The sequence below is a fragment of the Rhinichthys klamathensis genome, unplaced genomic scaffold (assembly GCF_029890125.1).
Source record: "Rhinichthys klamathensis goyatoka isolate OS25496 unplaced genomic scaffold, OSU_Roscu_1.1 h1tg000760l_1, whole genome shotgun sequence".
Lineage (NCBI taxonomy): Eukaryota > Metazoa > Chordata > Actinopteri > Cypriniformes > Leuciscidae > Rhinichthys > Rhinichthys klamathensis.
This window is the reverse complement of record NW_026607164.1, coordinates 758619-777895: the sequence shown is the minus strand read 5'-3', so window position 1 is coordinate 777895 and position 19277 is coordinate 758619. Positions and strand designations below refer to the sequence as shown.

At 39.1% G+C, this 19277-nt stretch overlaps 1 protein-coding gene across 2 annotated transcripts; it reads left to right on the top strand.

The window, feature by feature from the left end:
- Positions 1-708: 708 nt before the first annotated feature.
- dnajc3b (DnaJ (Hsp40) homolog, subfamily C, member 3b) lies at positions 709-18309 on the top strand. Of its 2 annotated transcripts, none has more exons than XM_056242856.1 (13): positions 709-911; positions 1020-1112; positions 2060-2170; positions 2479-2603; positions 2690-2764; positions 8187-8330; positions 9741-9922; positions 10900-11019; positions 11745-11850; positions 12055-12175; positions 13023-13155; positions 15110-15258; positions 17639-18309. In XM_056242856.1, the coding sequence occupies exons 2-13, from the start codon at positions 1025-1027 to the stop codon at positions 17779-17781; spliced, it is 1497 nt and encodes a 498-aa protein (XP_056098831.1). In that variant the 5' UTR covers positions 709-911; positions 1020-1024; the 3' UTR covers positions 17782-18309. The 2 variants fall into 2 exon arrangements, with proteins under 2 accessions (XP_056098831.1, XP_056098830.1); XM_056242855.1 differs by having other exon boundaries at positions 709-936.
- The last annotated feature ends 968 nt before the right edge of the window (positions 18310-19277 follow it).

The window sequence follows — 19277 nt, the reverse complement described above, 5'->3', positions numbered from 1 at the left end:
TTTATTTTCCATTCTTACAAAATTTGACCATTTACACTATTTAATCTAATATGCATTTATTCTGATATACATTGGCCTATCAATAACAATAGCAATTAAATACAGTGGAAACTACGGTTTCCTTTTACAACCGAGACTGGATGATTCTTTTATGTTGTATTCTACTCCATCATGCACGGCAGAATAGAATAGAATAAAATAGGCAGATATTAACCATGGGATCCACGGTTTCCTTTACTACCAAGACTGGGTGATTATTTTATGTTGTATTCTATTCCATCATGCTATAGGAGCTTTATAAAACACAGCATAATAGAATACAATAGAATAAAATAGAACAGACATATATTTCCAATGGTATTCACAGTCTCCTTTACAACAGAAACTTGGTGGTTCTTTTAAGTATTCTATTCCATAATGCCATAGGGGGTTTATAAAACACAACATAATAGAATAGAATAGACATATATTAACCATGGTCTCCACGGTTTCCTTTGCTCCCGAGTCTGGGTGAGGCGAGAATAGACCTTTCATCTCTAGTAAATGAAGGGTCATATCAAATATCAACTATCAGTCATCTATCAGTCCATTGCTAGATGTGGGCGTGTCCGTCCAGTGCGCTATAATAATTCGGCCAATGGGACGAGACCACGTTTGTCGACAAACACGGATGTCACCGCGCTGAAATGTAGGGCGATTTGAATTGTACACCTAGAGGTTCAGCAAGAGGAGACCTCCTAAAGTACGTGTCCGACAGCTGTTGTGCACAGTCACTGTCACACGGGGCTAAGAAACTACTCAATACAAAGTATCATACACTTATTGAGAGACACACGGAACTAGAGTTTCGCATTCCTTTATTCAACTCGGACATATTTATAACCCGGACAACAGAAACATCTCCTTAACAAGTATGCCGGATATGCCGCTGTTATGGTGATCTGAAGTATTAACACTCCTTCTGTCATATTGCTTGTTGTGAAGCACAGTGGAAAGACATACGGTTGTGTAATTGATAGATGTCATGATGGATTCGGGACGGCGGAGAGGTTTGAACAGTGTCCTGTCCTCCCTGTCTCTGCTCTGTGTGGTCCTGGACCTACAGCTGGACGGTGAGATTTCACTCTTATTCTTCTTCCATACATGAGATTTTGACATGAGACTGAGAGTTAGTTTATATGCAAAGGCTTTCAGATTTTGTCAGGTTCCCTGTACTAAGTTGTCCGGGAAGTACCATAGTATTACCATGTCTTTCGACATGTACCATGTTAATACTATGGTATTGCCACTTACCACTTAAAATACCATTGTACACAAATATGTTAATCATGAAATATATATCAGAACACCGTGGCATTATAATCTGATGATACTATATTAATCATGATACGTTTACAGGTGCTCAACAGGAAGTGACAAAGAAGAAGTCGTTCGAAAAATAGTTATAAAATCATATTGGCTTATAAAACTTAGTGATATGCCTATATCTAGACACAATTTTAATGCCATCTGATACACAAGTATACTGTATCGACAACTCAGTAGGATTTGAAGCGCACGCTATTTAAAAATTCCCTGGTCTGATTTCACGCAAAATGACAAGTACGATAGTAGTAATACTGTTTTATTATTGTACATGTACTATGGTAATGCTGTTTTGTACATACATCATGATGTGTCATTCCAAGGTACTTCACGAAGTTTAGAAGTGATAGTTTGTGATAGAAAGGAAGTAGAGGAGGTAGTTAGTAATTTTAGGTTTTGTTTTCCAAATCAACCCTTCATGCTTTCACTTTTTGTGCTGCCATTGTGAACCGAAACACAATATGCATGGGAACCCTTAAAGGAGTTTTGTTTTTACGACGTTACAGAAAGGCTTACCCTGTTTGGGTATGTAGATGTAAACATGGGATTGAGTTTACATGCTTTATACATAAGGCAGATGGAGGTTTTTTTTAAAAGCTGCCCCAGGAAGAAGCTGTTCTGACATCCAGTCATTTTTAATTTAAATCACTCCATTTCTGAGGCCTGGTGTCATGTGTAAGTCGCTTCATTTCAGGTGTTTTAGGCGCCACACCTGTTGAGATCGAGCAACATCTGGAAATGGGCCGTAAGCTGCTGGCAGCCGGACAGTTGGCTGAGGCCCTGTCTCACTATCATTCAGCTGTGGGTAAGACCCATACACACACACACACACACACACACACACACACACACACACACACACACACACACACACACACACACACACACACACACACACACGCACACGCAATCATCACACATGAAAGCTAAACTACTGTTCAAAAGATTGGGGTCAAAGAAACGCAGCCTTGGTGAGAAGAAGAGACTTTCAAAAAGCTTTTTTTTTTACTATTCAGTACTAAAAATGCATTTCATTTCAGTTTATGTGGATCATTCAAAAATGAAGAAAAGATTTAGTAACACTTCATTAACAAATGCAAACTTCCTAAATAGAGGGCGACTCTAAGAACTACCTGACGTACTACAAACGGGCCGCCGTTTTCCTGGCCATGGGCAAGTCCAAGTCAGCGCTGCCAGACCTGACCCAAGCCATTCAGCTCAAGCCAGACTTCCTCGCTGTGAGTTACATTTTATTGTTGTGATATCAAACTGGGTTATAGGTGTAAACACTCAGTATGGTGTGTGTGTGTGTGCATGTTTTCAGGCCAGACTGCAGAGGGGTAATATTCTGCTGAAACAAGGCAGTACTCAAGAGGCCAGAGAAGACTTCCAGGCAGTAGTGAGTACATGATTCCCTTAAAGGGATAGTTCACCCTGAAATGAAAAATGATCTTTTACACACCCCGTTCTTTCTTTTTCGGACCACAAAAGGAGATGATAAAATGTCCCTCTCGCACTCGTCCATATAATGGCAGTCAATAGAGACCAACGTCAAGCTTTTCAAAAAAGATGCAGAAGTATCACAGTATGATTCCATGTCACACGTGCCGTATATTCCAAGTGTTCTGGGGGTTTACGATAGGGTTTGGTGAAAAACAACCTGAAATTGACCCTTCGCTAAGCCACGCCCGAAAACCGCCACTGGCCAATCGTGTCTTAGCAACCGTAACTAGGCGCGGGAGGTCTGGCAAGCTTTCGAGCGAGGGAAACATGCCGAAGCGTTGTGCGTATGGATTGTGCAAATCTGATACCCGGTATTCTAAAAGTTTGGACGGGGGAGTGGAATTTTTTTTCCTTCCCGAAAATCTAAATGCCGGGCGTGGATCAAGCAGTGTGTGAGAGCCCATTCACAACTACATGTCCACAGGATTAACAAAAACACCTATTGCTTGGAAGTTGGAAATAATGACGGTTCTCTGTTCATAATGCATATATTTTAACGTAAAATAAGACGATTAAAGACAAGATGGAGACTCACTGACATACTTTAAAATATATTTCAGCATTTTGTTAATCGACAGCCTTCTACCCCTGACTGAGTAACGTTAACTTTAACCCAATCCGACCGCGGCTCTCCCGGTGTTGTTCCACAAGATTTATTTCCTGTTTGATTTATAATTATTCGATTATTTTCACATCACTTACCCTGCTGTGCACGAACATAGCTGTTCCTCAATTTGTGTGTTTCCCATTTGAATGGTCAGCGTATGAGGCCTTGCGCTGGGACTATCGGCTTTAGCTTAAATTTTTATGAAATGATTGTCTAATCGGTTGCATATTATATCCCTCGAATGCATACTACAGTCCCTTTTGTCTTGCTCTCTCAGATATTTCACATGTTCGCCAAAAATTACTAATTATCTCATTGGGAATGTCTGACACCGGTGCATACACACTGTAATAGACGTGCCAGGCACGAAAGCTTGACAGGCGTAGCAACAGTAACTAGGGAGGGCGGGGCTTAGCGAAGGGTCAATTGAATGTAGTATTTAACAAAAATCCTGACCTTCTGTTCTCGACTGCGTGTTCATGAGCAGTGTTGAGCATGTTACTTAAAAAAAGTAACTAGTTATAGTTACTAGTTACTTCTCACAAATAGTAACTGAGTTAGTAACTGAGTTACATCATTATAAAAGTAACTAATTACCAGAGAAAGTAACTTGCGTTACTTTAATTTTTTTTTTTTTTTAAATAGGCCAATGTCAAATAATTTGGATGCCCCCAGTATTAAATATGTTAAATTAATGAAATGGACACTTAATAGTGTAGATTAGTGTTCAATGTTTTATAATAATAATTTATTCTATTTTAATGTTGCTGTGGGACAATGTAAGAGACGCCTATTAAATTCAATATATTATTCTAAATATTAGCATTACTATAGTAGAACAATAAAACATTATAGATGGTTTATACTTAATATCGCACAGACCCCAACTGGCCAACAAATAAGTTTAAAAATAAATTATGCTTCTTAAGAAATGTACCAAAAATGAATAAATAATAATAAAAAATATACATACTGTAGCCTAAGTATCTACAACTAGTAGACATACTGTAGCCTAAGTATTTTCTTCCTAACAAAAGTAAACAGTTTAACAAGTGCTCTCTCAATATAATACTGAACAATTTACCCCCAAAAAAAATATAATACTAAAATATATTTTGGGGGTTTATTTTTATAACCTATAGCGAACGTCATCATCAGAGGTTATTTAAGCCAAATTCTAGACATGTTTATGATACCAATAGGCTATACCAATAGGCTATAGATAATGCTGTCTAATGCTGAAATATGTCATTTATTTATAAACAAACTATATAATGCTCGGACACACTCGGTCTCTCTCGCGCAACTGTTGAGCGCGCTCTCGGACACACTCGGTTTCTCTCGCGCCGTTCGCTTCGCTTTTGTCCACTCCGGCGCCTCATAAACACACACACACACCAGAGAAAAACACTTTGCAGGTCCTATGGCGGAGAGAGAGCCTACTCGGATGAAAACCGCTTCAGTGTTCAATTATAGTAACGCCACATTTTTTTTGTCAGTAACGGTAACTGCGTTGTAACGGGGGAAACAGTAATTCGTTTGATTACTCGTTACTGAAAAAGATAACGCCGTTTATTTATAACGCCGTTATTCCCATCACTGTTCATGAGACTTCATTAGAGCCACAGTTCACTCCGACTCGACCAGGAAAAGCACACAAGATGTGAAAAATTAAGACTAATGAAAACGCGATATGAAATATCGATATGACCGCCTAGAATATGATATGAACGCCTAGAAATCCCCCCAAAAAGTATCTGTGTACTTTCTTCACTGAGTTGAATATCTCCGGACTAGACCCCGGTTGTCTGATGAAAGTCAGAATGACAGTCTTGTTGCAACAAACACAACATATATATTCACCTCAGAGAGTAAAAAAGTACGGTTTTCTTAGTCTTGATTTCTCACATAATGGCCCTCATTTATCATTCTTGCGTAGAAACGGGCGTATATGTTGGCGTAAGATTATGCTTACACTCCTCTCACCGCCTGATTTATGAAGCTGTGCGTACCTTTGAAATCCAGGTGTACGCAATGCCTACCCTTGATAAATCCCGCGGCTAAAAACGATCGTCATTAGAATAACACGCCCCTATATATTCAAGTCTCCGCTTCCCCCACGCCCTCATTTTACGCCATGGACACACGGAAGACGGCAAAGAAGAGAAACTTCTCTGACGTGGAGCCGAAATGACCTATCACAATGCAATATTTTACAGCACGTCTTTTGAATTAGCATCTTACAGTCTATGATTAGCATTCAATTTCGAATCACGTCACATGTATTTGGGTGTACAATAGTGATGATGATGATGTGATGTGGAGTACCATTCATTCACATTAATAATTGCATGACAATTTGTAATATTCTTCTTATTATTAGTATGATTTGTATTATTAATGACGCTTTTTGTTATTTAGAGGAAGAATGTCATTATTATTATTTGTATTATTATTATTATTTAAAAGAAGAAGAATGTATTTTTTATTATTTTGTCAGTCTGAATTATTTGTTGGTCATTGAAAGCCTTTCGTTACCGAACTCAGTCCGTGCGCACCTGCCGATCCTAACCATGGAACGTCAGGGTAAAGCGCACAGGCTCGCAACTGAAGGAATACGCTTATAAATCAAATGCTTTGGTAAAGTCACACAAATTAAACATTGAAGTCCATGTTGCACAAAAATAAACACTGAAGTAAATAATTACTATGTTTTTGTTTTTTTGTTTTACAGTGGGTCATAATATATCATATCTTTTAGTTTGTCAGTGCGTTTTGTGGTGTTAGGAATTGTTTTTCTGCGCATTTCCGCACTAACTCAAAACGTGCGTACACCACCTCCTGAGCTGGCGTAGGATTTGAGCGTGCCATACGCCAACGTCCATATTGATAAATCTCAAAGTCACCGTGGTTTTGGGTGTACGCCAGGTGTACGCTGGAAATTTGGTGTACGCACTTTTGATAAATGAGGGCCATTGTGTGCTTTTTCTGGGCGAGTCGGAGTGAACTGTGTCTGGGAACTGTTGAACTGAGATATGACGTCACCTTTGTAGGCCAACCGGCAGTTAGCATCACGCTGGATGCCTCGAGAAAAAGGATTTTCAATAGGATTTTCCCATAGGCTTTTGGATTATTTGCTAAAAACAAGCTCTGTGAACAAGTTTAGGATACTTACACGTTTTGTCCATCAAATTTTAGAGATGAACACAACTTTTATGAATTTCGAAGCCTAAATGCAGTCGCCAAAAGTAAAAAGCTAAAGGTTATAAACGAACTACACCACTGTCCCACAATTTCAACGTCAAGCTTCCGACAACACTCTCAGCTTTTATCTAAAAACATTTTCCCAGGATGTTTAAAGTCCCACTCCGATCATATTTTGAGCTATTTTTAAACATTCCCAGTGGTCTTTAAATTATGATTATGCCATTTTTAGCCAAAATCACAAAACCTGTGCTGTTTTCTGGGACTTCGCTTCAGCAGAGCGGCAGTAGCTCATTAGCAATTCGCCTCTGCGTTGTGGGCGGAGCCGTTGGCACGGATACGACCCTCCCCCTGCCCGTTGCTGAGAGCTCTGTCTCTCCCGCTAGCTTACACCCCCAATACCGGTGGGACAACAGTATTATATACACGTTAATTATTATTATCCGAAGTTAATCAAAGTTATTACCGATCACCGATTATTATTTCACACCAAGACGTCGCGTGTGGAGACGCCCAGTGGAGTTACTACGTCACAACTCCAGTCGATTTTAGCCGGCATTTTAGCGTCTGCTACTGATTCACAGCCATTTGAATGTAGAAATACTCAGAAATACAACTTTGAGCTTATTTTTCTCAAGATATGTCCGCTAACATCAGAAAAATGCCACAAGAACATGTTAACACCTAGAAAAACATTATTTTCATCGGAGTGGGTCTTTAAGTTAGAATAGTTTATAAGAGCACAGTTATAAGCATAACGATGCTGTACTGGCCGACTGAGTTTACCTGTTCTGCGTGATGATGTTTAATGTCGCCGACAGCCTCTGTAGTCCCGCCTTGTTAGCAACCGCCTTTTTCAAGACACATAACCGCTTAAAAAATCACGAGTGGGGTTATATTGATGTATTATGTCGTGGAATAAAACGTGAAAGTGTCTTGAGCTTGTGTTCACCTCAGACCTCTGTTCAGCCATTTAACCAAAACCCCATTCAAAAATCCCTTTGACTTCGGGACTATGGGTTAAAATGCTAACTCGCTTCTGCATTTTGGCCTACAAAGTGATGTCATACCTGCACAACTGTATTAGAGTCTCATGAACACGCAGTCGTGCACAGAAGATCAACGACCAAGATCAGGATTCTCATTAAATAATACATTACGTTTCAGTTTCAAACCTGTCATAAACCCCAGAACACTTGTAATATACGTCACTTGTAATATGGGATCATTCTGTGATACTTTTGCATCATTTTTTGAAAAGCTTGATGCCGGTTGCTATTCACTGCCATTATATGGACGCGAATTTTAATTCTTTTTTTTTGTGGTCTGAAAGAAAGAGCGGCTCATACAGCATTAGAACAACACCAGGGTGGGTAAATGATGACTTCATTTTTATTTTGTGTACTATCCCTTTAAAACCTGTCAACTTCTTTCTTAAACCAGATCACATTCTGCATTTGCTTGTTCTGTTCCTGCCGTCTGCTCTGTTAACTTCTCTCTCTCGCAGCTGAAGCGTTCCCCGGATCATGAGGAAGCACATGACCAGCTCCACAAGGCCGATGAGCTGGAGTTACTCCAGGAAGAGGCATATGAGGCGTATCACCACGGAGACTACACCACTTCTGTCCAGGTGCTGGAGCGAGTCATAGAGGTGAGTTAGTCTGGAGATCCAATACACATGCAGCTGCAACAGGTGTTGGTTATAGTAATATTAAAGGGATAGTTCACACAAAAATGAAAAGGATGGTAGGTATCATTTATGCATCCTCATGTTTTTTTCAAAGCCATTGATTTTTTTGATGAAACTTTTTTTACGTACAACAAAAATTTGTATGTGATTTATTCTGTAAAGTTCCAAAAAGATACAAAATATGCATAAAAGACATCTATAGAACTTGTGAAATATATTGAAAGAAGAGCTGCACATTTACATTACATTTAATAATTTAGCAGACGCTTTTATTCAAAGCGACTTACAAATGAGGAGAGCAATAGAAGCTATAAAACTAACAATAGGGCAACAGTATGCAAGTATCATGACTAGTCCCAGTTAGTCTAAAGGCCCTTGCACACTGAGTCCGAAATTTTCGTATGCGCTTTTTCATATTCGTGATTCGGTGGCTCTGAATTGTCAAAACACCATTCAAACTGCTTGCTACGGATGCGAAAAACGCAGAAAATCGAACCCGATCCGATTTTTTTTATGATGGACGAAAGTTTTGGAGGCAGTGTGCAAGCGTGATTGACATAACATAACGTGGTCGTATTTATATTTCAACGTGCGAAAATTTCGGACGCGAATTTCGGACTCAGTGTGCAAGGGCCTTTTAACGCAGTACACGTAGCAATTTAAAAAAAAAAAGTGTTGACGAAAAAGGTGCGTCTTCAGCAATTTCTTGAAAATGGCTAAAGCCTCTGCAGCTCGGGTTGAGTTTGCGGATTCATCCAGTAAAGAAACAAATGAAGTATGAGTGAGTCATTGAATCATTCATTCCAGCTTTAAGTGAAAGTCTTCTGAATTTTAAATTTGTACTGTTGTTCAAAAATTTTAATGTTTTTGAAAGAATTCACCTGCTCAGCAAGGCTGGATTTATTTGTTCAGAAATACAGTAAACCAGTAATATTTTAAAGTAATATTATGATTTGAAACTAATGTTATCTATTGTAATAAATTGTAAAAATTTAATTTTTTCGAATTTTTCACTGAAAATAAGAAAGTTTTGTTTAGGTCAAGAATTCTTGTTTATTTTTTTGCTTTATCTTCACTTTATTTTTTGTGAAGCATTTTTTTTTTCTTCGCTTGAGCTGTGGTAAAAAGACATCCGCTCTTCCACTGCGTGTTGTGCATTTTGGGAGTGTGTTTGTTTGGGCTGATTTCAAATATCAACAGTGTTTCTCAGAAATAGCTTACTGCACCTTTAATGGCCCTTCAAATAAAATACAAAGACAAACAAATGTTGCAGTTAAGGCTTAAGATGTCTCTGGAGATTCAAAACCTCCGTGTGAATGCCTTGTTGTCATCTAGCTTTGTTCTTGTAGTCATTTTCTCTTCGTTCCCCAGCTTTCTCCATGGGACCCAGAGTCTCGAGAACTGAGAGCCGAGTGTTTCATCCGCCTCGGGGAGCCGAGGAAGGCCATCATGGACCTGACACCAGCAACCCGTCTCCGTGCGGACAACCGAGCAGGCTTCCTCAAACTCAGTCAACTACATTACAGTTTAGGCGAGCATCACGACTCACTTAAGTATGTACGGCAAGCTAAATGTCAAGTTGTCAGGCTTGTTTAGGAATGCTGAATTGACAGCTGCATTCTTTGGTTAGGAATTTGGTTATTGAATTCAGCATTCAAGCTTCTCCTGTAGGGAGTTTTAATAGTGATGCACCGATGTGAAAATTGTGGCCGATACCGATATTAATATTGCTGTTATGGCCGATACCGATATTTACAGATGTCGATATCGATATATATTGCGATATAAAAACAATTTCACCAGATGGCTCTATTTGGAAAGAATGAATCATTCTAGAATGACTGGGGTGGTTTTGTCATGGAGTAAATCCGCATAGAAACTAATATTAATGGAATGTTAACTAATGTAGGTAACTAAACTTTAATAAATGAAACCTTATTGTAATGTGTTTCCGATTTATGTCTCTTGAGTTCAGTGTTGGACAGATCAGTTGTTTTAACCATTCATTAAAGTGAATCGGTTCAAAGGAGTCATTAGTTCGCGAATCGGACGTGTCATTAACGGACCACGGCACACGTTGTGTGATTATCCAGGCGGTTTAGGACTATCGCGCAAGATTTGTCTCAACACAGAAAACATTTTATCACTAGATAGATTTTTTTCTTTTCTTTATTGAAAGTGTGGGAAGCTTTTCAGAGAAGATAAGGCAACGTTATTTTAGCACAATTCACAACCAGAACCAGTGGTAGTTCAGAAAAAAAATAACTTCGGTCTTCCGACCTTTTACCATCGTGTATTTGATTTATTGATCTGCTACACATATTACATCGGCGGCTGATATATCGTGTACCACTAAGTTTTAAGGATAATTCTAGGGTCGTACGTGTTAGTAAATACAGTTGTCAGACCCACACGCTGACCCTGTGCATGTAGCCATAGAAATACTATATCAAACTGATTCTAAAATTAAAGATGTCTCTTACTTTTGCTGCTGTTCACTTTGTCTTTCCTTCTCTGTTTCTGTTTTCAGTCATGTCCGTGAGTGTCTGAAGCTGGATCAGGATGACAAGGAGTGTTTCGCACACTACAAACAGGTCAAGAAGCTCAGCAAGCAGCTGGACTCTGCAGAAGAGCTGATCTCAGAACAGAGGTGCTGAAAACACGGCGCTTCTAGAATCGCCTTTATTTGAGATTCTTTATAGTATAATATGAGATATTATAAAGTATAATATCTTATTTTTAACTATTTTTATGTTCATTTTATTTTATTACAAACACTACCGTTCAAACCTTTGTGATGGTTTTGAAGTAAGTTTCTTATGCACAGTAAGACTGAATTTGATTATTATTATTTTTTTTAAATATACAGCACAAACAGTAATGTTGTGAAATATTAAATTTAACATATTTTGAAATGTAATTTATTCCTGTGATTGTAAAGCTGAATTGTCAGCATCATTACTCCAGTCTTCAGTGTCACATGTTCCTTCAGAAATCATTCTAATATGATGATTTGATGCTCAAGAAACATTTCTTTTATTATTATTTTTAATGTTTAAAACAGTTGTTTTGCTTATTGCTTTGTGGAAACCCGTGATTTTTTTTTCCCCCCTCTGGATTCTTTGAACGCAACATTAAAAAGAACAGTTTTTATTTGAAATATAAATCTTGTGTAACACTATAAATGTCTTTTTATCAATTGAATGCATCCTTGCTGAATACAAGTGAAAAAAAGTGTTACTGACTTGGTTTTGAATGGCTCTGTATCAAACAGTGTTTCTATCAAAATGATTTTTCTATCATTGCAGACGTCATCATCATCATTCTGACTATTTATTCATTGTTTTTGTCTTCGCTTTTGCTCTTGATTGGCAGGTATCAGGAAGCCATCGATAAGTACGAGTCTGTGATGCGAACGGAGCCAAATGTTGCGTTCTACATTAATAAAGCAAAGGAGAGGATCTGTTTCTGCTTAATCAAAGTATGTGCCATTACAAAATGTAATTTAGTCATTATGCTGTTATATTACACATTTAAAGGGATTAAAAGACCTTCTAGTTACTATTAATGTGGTATGTGCTCTTTCACATCATTAGAGGTGAATAATGCAAGACCATGTTCAAGTCAGGCTTTGGTGTCTGGCCTTCATCTCATTGGTTGTGGTTTTCTCTTGTGACTCCTCCAGATGAAGGAAGCCGAGGAAGCCTTAGACATTTGTTCAGAAGCTCACCAGAGAGAGCCTCAGAATATCCACATCCTCCGGGACCGAGCGGAGGCCTACATCCTACTCCAGGAATATGAGAAAGGTAGAATTTATATTTTATTTTATTTATTTATTACTATATAGGCCCTGTTTACACCTGGTGTTAAGATGTGATCTGATCAACCTAAACACAAGTAGACACATTCCCGTTTACACCTGGTGTTTTAATCCGTCTCTTGTCCACTTTCAATCACTTCTGTCCTGATTTCTTCGAGGGGAGGGTTTATAGGCGGGTAAATATGTGGGCTTATTCAGATCTTTCAATCTAATGGACAAAATAAGCTCAGGAGACGAACGGAAAAAACATACGGAGGGCAGAAGCTTCAGTCAGCCGCAAGATCAGCCGAACACTGAGTGTGTGTATTAGAAATCAGGAATGATGAGAGAACATTGTGTTTGGTACGTTTTTCATCTTCAAACCGAACTTGGGTCCCCAGCCGTTAGTTTAAATCCCGTCTGTCTAGCCGCTTCCCATAATGTTTACGCATTGTCAGTAGCAGGAGAGTAGACAGTCTTTAGTCAAGTCACCTTCATTTATATAGCGCTTTTAACAATATGGACTGTTTCAAATCAGCTTTACAGTGATAATCGGAAATTACAGTAACAGATTGTTTTGGCTTTACAGCAGCTCTAGAATAAAGTTATTGTCCAGCTAATGTTAGTTTTAATCGATTCACTTCCGTTGCAAAGATCATTAGTTATTAACTTAGGGGCCGCTTACACGACACCGTTCTAACAGAAAACCCTCAACGTTTAGTGGCTGTTCGAACACATTCGATCACAAGACCCTGTATTTAGCGGATTGGATCGACCAAAATGCATCTTAATACTATGTAAGGATTTTCATTTTGTATGTATAAAAATGCTTCTTCCTCTATTCTTCTCCTCAGCTGTGGAAGACTATCAGGAGGCTCGGGAGTTTGATCAAGACAACCAAGAGATCCGTGAAGGTCTCGATCGGGCACAGAAGCTCCTCAAGCTTTCTCGCAAGAGGGACTATTACAAGATCCTGGGGGTCAGCAGGTACGGCAATGATTGACGATCACAATCCTGCTCACATAGAACGCAAGTCAGCGAAGTGAAGAAAAAAAACGCAAAATCTAGAGAGACATTTTTTAAAAAAAAAGTTAAACTTATTTCAACTTGAGCGCCGTATTGTTAGAACATCGCGTCACGCGTGAGACTCTACAAAAGACGCGAGTGCATTGGTCAAACATGTCTAGCACGTTTACATTGAAAAACAATGGAGAATTAGAGCAGTTCAATGGAAATACGCGTTCTGTGTGAACCAGCCCTTACTATCGTTCAATGATGATAATGCAGAAAATATGGCTATAGGTTGTTGCACTTAAAATCCACTTCTGGCGTTCAAATGCTCTATCAGATGCAAAAAGCAAACAACAAACTGCGCTAATGTTCACTCAGTATGTTGTAATACTACTGAATAATCATGACCCTTACCTAACCTTTATCTCTATACCAAAATGTCAATTGGCCAGACAGCGAGTCATCTTTTCTGAATTGTTAAAATATTAGTATCTAGGACACCCTAAGCATGGAAACTGTAGCATACACTGTCGCTGCGTCCGAAATCGAATAGATAGTATGTGAAAAACAGTAGCCAAAAATTACCCGGGTGACCTACTACTTCCGGTGAGATTCTCAAATGCGTATTCGATGGACACTTTACTATCCCATGAGGCCACAGGAGAGGATTTATGAATGGCAGTGAAGCGACTTGGTGGGTCACATGACAGTAACATGGCGGATGTAGTACGTCCGAATTTCATTTATACTACCCATAATCCTATCAGTGATGATAGGAATATGGTTGATCCAAAATGAGCGGGTGCCTGCGGTCCCCCGCGGTTACGAGTCATCCAAAAATATTTTTAATGATATTCAGGTCTCGGTCGGTCGGTCGCGTCGTTTGAAATAAAGATGCCAATTAAACCTTTGTAATTTATATAGTACTAGACACAATTTTCTATGAAATACATAGGTCTACTCTACACTTTATTGGCTGAATAACTGACTTTATTAACATATTTTATGCCTGCATTTTGTGCTTGTGAGAGCTTCAATTGGGCATCCACGTGGCAAAATAGCCTACTAATACAACTAAGTGGGAAATCCTTATTTACCTTTTGAATGTTGAGTGTTATTACCGGTAACTTTTGAATAAATGCTGACGCGGGAGAAAATGCCCGATTTCCGAACACGTTGAACTGAGCAATGCCTTGTACCCTTTTAATCGGCTTCTTTTTTTTAAAACTTTTTATTTATTTATTATTATTATTTGCCTTTCTTTAATTCACAATGACAAAAAAAAAAAAACAAACAAAAAAAAAAAAAAAAAAAAAAAACTAGTAGGGTGCTACAAATACAGCTCTTCCATTTGTTTCATACCTTTGAGTGCGTTACATAAGTCCATTTCCACCATCGTATTTTACATTTATGGCCACACCCAGGGGTGCGTTGGCCACACCCAACGCACCCCTAGTTCCTATGTCTATGGCCCAGTGACGCTACGATGAGCATTTACCGTACTACTTTTTAAAAAATGCGGGTCAGGAAGCAGGTAGGGTACAATATTTTCTTTTTCTTTTTTTTGCGGTCCGAGTTGCGGGCGGGTTAGTTGAAAACGTCGGTCGGGTGCGGGTTGTTTATACATTGACCCGCGCATCACTGATTCCTATACATAGAACATACTTTTTAACAGTCACAAACCAAGCTGCAAACCAAATATAATACCTACTATACAGCATGCGATTTTGGACCCACCGTGTGAGTTTTTAAAAGCTTAAGTGTGTGATACGAAAAAACAGTGCTCATAAATGGCTGTTGAGATGGTATTCTCAATTGAAACAAGTAGAAGCTTTGATGCGGATAGTAATAAGATAGTAATAAGCATATATGTGTAAGCCAAAAGAACGTTGTTTGACAGAAATTCTTGTTTCTTTTCACTTGTTTTCAGGAGTGCCAACAAACAGGAAATCATAAAAGCATACAGAAAGCTGGCTCAGCAGTGGCATCCTGATAATTTCCAGTCTGAAGCAGACAAGAAAGAGGCCGAGAAAAGGTTTATTGAAATTGCATCAGCAAAGGAAGTGCTCACAGATCCAGGTAAGAGAATACCAAGTGACAGCAAATCCGAAATGAACCATGTAAACACATGGCTGTCAATGTTCTTTCCAGTAAGCCTATTTTTTTTTAAGTGCCACTATTATGCTTTTTTGAATATTATCTTCCATGCAGTGTGTAATAGCATTTTGTGAATGTAAAAGTCTGCAAAGTTTCAAAGATCAAAGTGCATGACAAATAAAGTTATTGAATAGATTCTGAACTGCCGAAATGAGTCATCACGACTCGTCAGTAATTCCAGTCTCACTTCCTGTTACAAACCTATGTAGGTTTGTAACAAATTTGCAGTTGCCCGTGAACAGCGTCTACTTTGACCCTCAAACACTGTAGTTGTAGCTGAGACTGGAAGAGTTCAGTTGTCGAGAAAACGCAAGTGGTAGACCAATCAATCTGACCAATCAGAGCAGAGTAGACCAATCACAACAGGGCTGCATTCAGCCCCGACAAAACGTTGCACAATGTTTTTTAAACAGAAACGGTGATGCGTTGAACACACTGTTCTGATGACGCAAGAGTTGCGACTATGGCAGCCGAGAAGGCCATTCTTTGTGTTCTTTGTGAATAATTTTCGGAGCCTGATGAAGTCGGTATAAATATGTGTTTAATACTACAAAATATGCCCGATGTTACAGTTACTGCACTTGCCGCCCAGAACACAAGAGAACATCCCAATCGAGTGAAGGGATTTGTGGAAACTGAAATGGAAGCACACATCTTACCTAATTCAGACTAAAACACATCTATTTAGCCTCACATACTGACTTTATTTGTAGTTCATACTGTTTTAATACCCTGTATTTTCTTTCTCATTTTTAGGAAAAGCACTTAATTACCATTGTTTATTTCTATACCAAATGTCACACACTTGCAATGAAGCTAAAAATATAAACAACTACATCATTATGTCGATATCCTATATTTTTACAATAAAACTTACGACAAACATGTCTTCTAATATCCTCAGTTGTTGCGTATACCGAGCTGCATCGAACACATTTGTAAATGACTTTCCTTGAACCCATTGTGCAAGTTCACTTTAATACCGTGTGCTTTATATACATGTTGCTGCTGATTGGACTGCAGTTCTGACACACCCACCAAACAAGAGAAAACGCATCTCAAACCCCGTTGCACACCGGTGCACGCCGTTTCCAGGGAACATGATGTTCAACCCGGAAACCGTAGCAAAACGTTGCGCACCGTTTTGAACTTGAACGTGCCCCAGACTGGGCCATCTGACCAATCAGAGCAGAGTAGACCAATCACAACAGACTGGGCCATCTGACCAATCAGAGCAGAGTAGACCAATCACAACAGACTGGGCCATTTGACCAATCAGAGCAGAGTAGACCAATCACAACAGACTGGCCCATCTGACCAATCAGAGCAGAGTAGACCAATCACAACAGACTGGGTCATCTGACCAATCAGAGCAGAGTAGACCAATCAGAGCAGACTGGGCCATCTGACCAATCAGAGCAGAGTAGACCAATCACAACAGACTGGGCCATCTGACCAATCAGAGCAGAGTAGACCAATCACAACAGACTGGGCCATTTGACCAATCAGAGCAGAGTAGACCAATCACAACAGACTGGCCCATCTGACCAATCAGAGCAGAGTAGACCAATCACAACAGACTGGGTCATCTGACCAATCAGAGCAGAGTAGACCAATCAGAGCAGAGTAGACCAATCACAACAGACTGGGCCATCTGACCAATCAGAGCGGAGTAGACCAATCACAACAGACTGGGCCATCTGACCAATCAGAGCAGAGTAGACCAATCACAACAGACTGGACCATCTGACCAATCAGAGCAGAGTAGACCAATCACAACAGACTGGACCATCTGACCAATCAGAGCAGAGTAGACCAATCACAACAGACTGGGCCATCTGACCAATCAGAGCAGAGTAGACCAATCACAACAGACTGGGTCATCTGACCAATCAGAGCAGAGTAGACCAATCACAACAGACTGGGTCATCTGACCAATCAGAGCAGAGTAGACCAATCACAACAGACTGGGTCATCTGACCAATCAGAGCAGAGTAGACCAATCACAACAGACTGGGCCATCTGACCAATCAGAGCAGAGTAGACTCTCGGAAAGGAGGCTTTTAGAGAGACTGAATTTTTGGACATGTCGTTTAAGAATCTTTGAGATTCGAGGTGATGTGCAAAGTATATTATGAGAAAATTAAATTGTTTCTTTGACTTTTGATGCATGTAAACCTGTTGTAGGAGACCTTCCAAACAAAATTAGGAAAAATAGCACTTTAACATTTTGTTTTCGCTGGATGTATGAAGATTGTTTACCTTCAAATATATGCATTCTTCTTTGCTGTTTTCCGTACAGAAATGCGTCAGAAGTTTGATTCGGGCGAGGACCCTCTGGACCCTGAGAATAATCAGGGTGGAGGAGGAGGAAACAGAGAATGGCCCTTTGGCTTCAACCCCTTTGAGAACGGAAACTTCCACTTCAAGTTCCAGTACAACTAATAACAGAGCGGCTGATGCAGTATAAACGGACAATGATTTGGACTAAGAAACCTGACTAGAGAACCAGCGTTATCCAAACTGAACTTTAGAGGAATCTTATCAAAGGGGGAGTTTGTTTTTGTTGTTGTTGTTGTTGTTGAGACTTGAATCCACAGGCTGTTTGGGACTTCTCCAGGAGCAAATTACTTGATGGGACGGACACCATTAGTTTGGTGTTTGCTTTTCTCTGCTAAAAGACTTTAAAATGGAGTCTAGTTGAACTTGGAGTCTTAAACCCAGCTGAGTCATTACGGCTCGACATTTTCTTTGACGTATGTGCCATTGTCTCTCTCATACTGTCTTTTTTTTCTGCTGCTTGTTTGTTTACTTTGAATGACACTCCAGAATTTAGGGTTGTGGTTTCTTTTAGACCGTGCCAAGTACTTCTGAGACCAGTATGTCATATTTGCATTCTTAATGTTTCAGCTCTGACATGCCGGCAGCCTTGAAATAGATAAAGCAGTATTGCACGCTTTTCTGGCAAAAGAAGTACCTTAGTTTTCTCATGACTTTCTCAACTTCATAATCTGAAGTGTTTCCCATAAAACCACCAGAAATGTACCTGCCCTTGGGCTGCTTTATAGCCTCACACTTTCGATCTGATACCAGTTTGCACAATAGTTTTTTACTGAAGTTTTGCTAAAAGGTTACATGACAGAAAGTGTATGATCATTCTACAGCTGTTGCAGATGACAAATCAGATGACAGACTGAAAAAAAAAAAAAAAATAGTTTATTTGGTCCAAGTTTTTTTTTGTCTATCAACAGGTCAATTCCCACAACAACGCTTTGAAACTATTATGTAAACTTGATGAATTACTCCTGCATGGTTTAATTTCAAGTTGAAGGTCAACCTACTTAAGCACTCACTAATAAATTGATGTATATGTATATATATCATAAACTTTCGAATAATATATATATTATTTGAAGGGTTATGACATGCGGCCACCATTATTTAAAAGATTTGCAGTTTTTTGGGGGTTTACGATTGTTAGTTTGTGCCGACATGCCAAAGCAAATGTCTTCTTGACCTCACTGATGTTAAGGACAAGGGTCTTTTTAATGTTTTATGCTTGTTTTTCATTTGTTTTAAGATAAACAAAATCATGAAAAACTCCCAAGATATGCTGTATTTAAAAAAGAATTTTGAGGACTCGTTTATCAAGTGTCTTTTTTTGTTGTTGTTAGTTGGTAAGGAGGATACGTCTAAGAGATACATTTTATATTCTTTGATGAATTCATGAATAGAACTGTATTGAATTGAAGTTTTTGCAGGCTGGGATGTCTGGCTAATGCATAAACTAAAGTTAACTAATTGGACGTTATTATAAAGTGTTACCAAACTAATTATGGCTGTCAGAAATCGCCCCCATACCCTTAAAGTCCCTATGAAATCAAAAGTTTTTTGGCCTTTAGTATGAAATATGTTCGCCTTACTGTCATCTATAAGCTAGG